Source organism: Sarcophilus harrisii, chromosome 3, assembly GCF_902635505.1.
Source record: "Sarcophilus harrisii chromosome 3, mSarHar1.11, whole genome shotgun sequence".
NCBI classification, from domain to species: Eukaryota; Metazoa; Chordata; class Mammalia; order Dasyuromorphia; family Dasyuridae; genus Sarcophilus; species Sarcophilus harrisii.
Window position 1 is genome coordinate 536,177,075 of NC_045428.1, and position 5,797 is coordinate 536,182,871.

General features: G+C 36.6%; 1 protein-coding gene across 1 annotated transcript; it reads right to left on the reverse strand.

Annotated features, from left to right (window-relative positions):
- Window positions 1-2,206: 2,206 nt before the first annotated feature.
- LOC100916550 (olfactory receptor 56A1-like) lies at window positions 2,207-3,136 on the reverse strand. The gene has a single exon (XM_003764874.3). It carries the CDS (start codon window positions 3,134-3,136, stop codon window positions 2,207-2,209), a length of 930 nt encoding a protein of 309 aa, XP_003764922.3.
- Between the last annotated feature and the right edge of the window lie 2,661 nt (window positions 3,137-5,797).

A 5,797-nucleotide genomic window follows, 5' to 3' on the forward strand; every position in this document is an offset into this window, starting at 1 on the left:
ACTATATTGGTTTATCCTAATGGTTTTATGGTCAGGATATTTTTTGTTGTATGTAACATTTTTCTAAACCCTATTCTTGATTTGGAATTTATGATAAAATTTAACTCTGTTCCTGGAGTGGAGGGACCAAATGGCCCAAGAAACTGTCTTCAGCTTCAGGTTTTCACACTGATGTCCTCGGAGCAGTTCTAATGGTTTGGAAGTTTTCCAAGCATCGCTAATGTGGACTTTGAGGAGGTTGTATTCACTGCTTTCCTGATCTGCATGGTCCTTGATAAATTGCCCCTGAAATTCAATCAAACAGCTCTTCAGGGTCCCTGTTCTCTTGGATAGAAACTACAAGTTTCTTGGGGTTCCTGACCCTACAACCACAGATTGGGAGAAGATCCAAAGAACTTGGCAAAAGAGGAAAGAAAGATGCGAATGAAGAGCGCTAGGCAGGAGTTGTTTAAAGAAAGTACCAGTAGGGGGCTAGGTGGTGCAGTGGATGGAGCACAGCCAAGTCAAGGATCTGATAAATTGGTCTCAGACATTAAACTTCTAGTTAAATGACTATGGGCAAGTCATAACCCCAATTCACTCTAGGAAAAAGCATCAGTAAAAGCATTAGACGGCAAAAGCTAATTTCTGACCAATAAATCAAAACCACTGGGAAATAGTTTGAGTGTTTGTGATCCATCATATTTTATTGCCTTACTGATAAGTGGATAGTTTAAGTTAGATTTAAAAAGCAACATAATCAGAGTGGGACAGTTTGGTATAAATGGAAAGACTCAAAAAAGGCCTCAAAATGAGTGGGAGAAAAACTTGAAAAAAGGAAATTCTAGAATGTGAAAGGATTTCATTCAAAACAACTAAAGACTTAATTGAAAATTGACTAATTTTAAAGCCAAGGGGAAGGAATTGTGTAGGAATCAAAGAACCTATATGAGAAATGTGAGGCTAAGTTTATAGAAACCAACCTATACTATTAAACAATAATATTTCACATCCAAAAATAAACAATAGATTTTGAAAGTAATATGAAAATTAGGCTTTTGAAAATCCAGAGAAAAAGAAATAAATTTGGAATAATTAGAATAGTAGTTTGCTAAAATGAGTTGGGAAGGGAATTTAAAGTTGATTATAAAAAGGTACTCTACCAAAATTTAAAATTTAATCCAAATAAAATATTTGCATTTTCATTTAAAGGAAGGTTACACTAAAGATTTAGAAATACAATAAAAGTGCTTTAGGAAAAATCATGATAAAAAATATGGCAAATTTTGTTATAATATATTGAAATGTTCTCTGGATAAAATAGCAGGAATGAATTTTAATATGAATTTTGTAAAGCAATGGTTCATAAATCTTTAAAAAATAATTTGGAAATATTTAACAAAAAAAATTAAATTTGGACAGTTTGACAGCTATGTAAAGGGCTACACTCAGTGGAAGAATTTACAAAAGAAGCTTGAAAGACAATGAGGAAAAGAAATAGGGGAGGGAAGAATGGTGTTTAAGAAAGTTACAATGAAATCTGAATAAATTGGAGACATTGTTATCACAAGACATCCTCCTTAAGAGGAGATTCTGAAAAATAGGAATGGAAATGGAGAGTCCTGAGGCAGAAATACTTTCCCAGTGAGAAGGATTCCGACAAAGAGTGAGCTAAAACTTCTTAAGTGTGATGAGAGAGTCTTGGAGAGAACAAGGAAACCTATTGGGAATACGTTCCAAAAAGAACGAAAAAGGATAGTTTGAGAAACAGAAGGTTAAGACATAAGAGGCAAATACAGAAAGGTGGAAAAGAAGAGAGGGCTTCAATGGAAACTTAGTCCAACATGTGAAATGGATTGATGACAAAATCCAGAATTATAACCAGAAAACACATATATTCCAAAGGAACCATAAAACATACAGGATTAATTCACTGAGTCATATGGAAAAAGGAGAAGGTTGAGGTGTGAGAACAGTAATCCACATTCTTGAGTCCAGATAGGTTGGATTCCTGTACAAATTTAAGAAAAAGTAAAAAGACTTCATTAAGAGCTTGAAGGAAAAATGAGTCTAAAGGAATTTGAAGAAATGGCTGGGAATTCTACTCGTTCAAATTGGTCCGATTTTTTTTTAAATAATAATAGATAATTTATGGTTCCCCTTAGATAAGATTTAAAAGAATAAAGGAACATACAGTGAGTGGAATACCAAGGGGGAAAGATGCCATTTACCCTTTGCCAACTTTACATGCAGGTTGAAGGACCATGAAAACCTTTTTCAGTAACTTGGGACCCGTTTGATCCTTGTCCAAACCAGAAATAGCAGGGCTGGGGGATGGGCCAAACATTGAGAAGACAGGATGGGCCATGGGCCCCTTCCCTTCCAATTGGTCAAAAAAATAAGATTGGAAGAAGAGGAGAGAAAAGGGCCAGGCGGAGCCTTTTTGCAGCTCCCAGCCTTGATCCCAAAAAGCCCAAAGAATAAAGGTATAAGAAATGAAGATGAGGATGAGGTCAGAACTGACTACGATCCAGCTAGCCACTAACTGGTAAAGTCTATTTAGGGTAATGTTGTCACAGGAAAGTCTGGGCACACATAAGTTAGCACAAAGACAGTGCTCGATTACTTTTTTCCCACAGTAATGAAGTCTAGAGGAAAAGATGGGAATGGGTGCAGAAATGAGAGCATTTCTAGCAATAATGAATACACTAGCCTTGACCACAAATTGATCAGTGATGATGGAAGGGTAGCACAAGGGGTGACAAATGGCCACATAGCGATTATATGCCATGATCATGCAGGTGCAGGACTCCATGGGAAGGAAACTGTTCATGATAAACATCTGGAGGAAACAGGCAGAGAAACTGATAGCCTTGAGATCAAACCAGAAGATAGCCAGGACCTTGGGGATAACAGTGAGACAGAGCACAATATCCAGCAAAGAGAGAAGGCTGAGCAGATAGTACATGGGCTCATGTAGAGACCTCACCATCTCTAATCGGATGGTGAGCAGAAGAGTAGCATTGGCAGCCATAGCCAGGAGGAAGAGCAGGCTCAGGGGCAGGGAGAGCCAATGCTGCCAGCTCTGGTAGCCAGGAAAGCAGATGAGGAGGAACTCAGAAAGTGCAGCAGGCAAGCTGTTGTTGACAGGAGCCATGAGGTAGGGAATGGCTTGGTCAGAGTTCATCTGGAGACTAGCAAATATAGATGTAGGAGTCAATTCATCAGCAATATGGCTGTGCAAGCAGTCATCAGGCTAGGTCATAATCTCTCCTAAGCAAAACTGGCACTGCAACTCAATCTTCATGAACATTAGCTGTCCCTTCAACAGGTATGTATATAAATAAAATAGAACTATTGGTCTTACTTTCTGTCATCACTTCCTCTCTCAGAATTTCTATTTACCTATTTGTAATATTAAGAAATAGAACTGGATGATGTATAAGGTCTCTTCTACAGCATACACTTTATGCTTACATGATCCTATAAGTTCTGGCTTTGCAAAGAAGAAGTTTGTGGATTTATAATCTATTGGACAAGTATGTCAAACAGAAATCACAAGACTTGTGTTCAAATTCCTGCCTTCATACTTTCTATGTCATCCTGGGCAAGTGATTTAATCTTTCTGAGATACCATTTCCTTGTTTGCAAAATGAGAATAATATACTGTATTGAGGTTTTAGGAACATCAAAGGAGGTAAGGTATTTAATGCACTTTGCAAACTTATAAACATACTTTAAATATGTTATTATTCTTCAAGGAAGGGCAATGATCTTGGGACATCTACATAGAATAAAGGTTGCCAAGAATGGAGTCAGGTTGAAGAAAGAGTAGATAATGTTGACCTGTGTTATTCCATAAATTTCAATTTTTTCAGAGTCGTCAAAGCATGTGTGAGTTTGAGGTTTGCAGTCTGAAGGAAAAATCACTTAATCTTTCATTAAACAAAGCCAGTGGTCTCTAATCAGTTTTTATCAATATACGTTTGTAAGAAACTTTTTAACATCTTTCCAGGTATATTTATATTTACCCACTTATATGGGTAAATATAAATAAAATTACATGTGAGGATGTAATTTTAAATGATTAAATGTATTTTATTCAAAGATGATTGTATTTCAGTACTAAAGATGTACTTCTGTACTAATAATTACATACACTTTAAACTTACCCAAACAGAGAAATGGTAAAAACTCAAGGTAAAGCTTAACTATTCAATCCAAGAATCAATAGGGAAGTCCATTGGGATTGATTTTTTAAAAGGAATATAGGTTATGTAAACTGAATTTTAGGAAAACCGCTTTGAAAACTCTTTGGAGGATGGAAAAACTTGCAACAAGAAGATCTATTAGGAGATTCTTCTTATTGTTACTGTTATTGTCCAGTTGAGAGATGATTACAACCTGAAACACAAAAGTTGTTGTGTGAGTAGAGAGAAGGATAAATAGAGATTAGATTAAAATTGTGGAAGTAGACATAAAAAGACTGGTCAAATGAAAGAAAAGGAATTTGAAGATTACCACCAAAGACCTGAACCTGAGTAACTGACAAGGCAATGCTGTCGCTGATAGAATAGAGAAATGTAGGAGAAGTGTAGGTTTGAGAGAAAAGAAAACAATGAAATCTGCTATTTGGATCACACCTCACCCATTCTTTCTTTATCATTCTGAGCTCATCCTTGCTCCCATAAAACTGACAATATCTTCCTTGTAGTTTCCTCACTTGTGAAGACATATTTTTCACTGTCCCTAACCAAGTAAAACTCCCTTTGTGTTCTCTCTTCCTTACTTAATAATTACTTCTCTTTCTTAGTCCTGTTTCCATATCACTAGTGTATGATGATTCCTACCCAATCTCCTCTCATTTTTCTCCCTTCCCTTTCATATAATCAATCTTTCTCAGGTTCTTGATCCATCTCTCTCTCTCTCTGTTCCTCTGCTTCTCTCTCTCTCTCTCTCTCTCTCTCTCTCTCTCTCTCTCTCTCTCTCTCTTTCAGACATACACCCTAATCCCCCCAACTCTTAACCTAGAGTTCTGAGAAGTTCCAGGATATAGTGACCTGCAGACTTAGAGAAAAGGTAAGAGATGACTCCACCTGTCTGTTAAGATATAGTCAACTTGGTCATAGAACAGACCATGGGGAGCAATGGTTAAGGAAAAGGAAGTTTATGGATGCAGAATCCCATGAAGAAGACAACAAAAGAAGAAACTAGAAAAACCAGGAAGGATGAGAGACTGAATCCTTTGTTACCACCACTATTCACAATCCTGGAAATCACTGATCATTATATTTTCCCAAAATCCTAGTTTCCTTGTTCATCCATTTAAAGTGAAATCAATGTGACCTCTTTTGTGTTATCCACTCATAGAATAGGAAGAGGAAAAAGTTATTAGCAGAAGCACCCCATTCTGAGTCATTAATCATTTAAAATAAGGAAATAATTGTGCACCTTGAAGAGTCACACCTTCCTATTTTTGTTCCTGAAGGTTTGAGCCAAGTCTTGCCCAGGAATATGATGCTAAGAATGGAAATAGTAGACAGTAGCCTCAGAATTTCACTCTTTCACTTTCTTGCTCTCCTTTCCTCTTTGTTTTTGTTTTTTTTTTTCTGACAATGGTGCCAGGAAATAATTCAAAAGAGAATTATCCAGTAAAAACAGGTATTACCTTAGCAACTCCCAAAAACAGACACACACACACACACACACACACACACTCCTATACATTATAATTTAGATTCCATCTCAACTGCTACTAACTCTTGATTCCATTTACCACACTATAATCTTTAGACCTCTTCAATTCTGTGATTCAAAG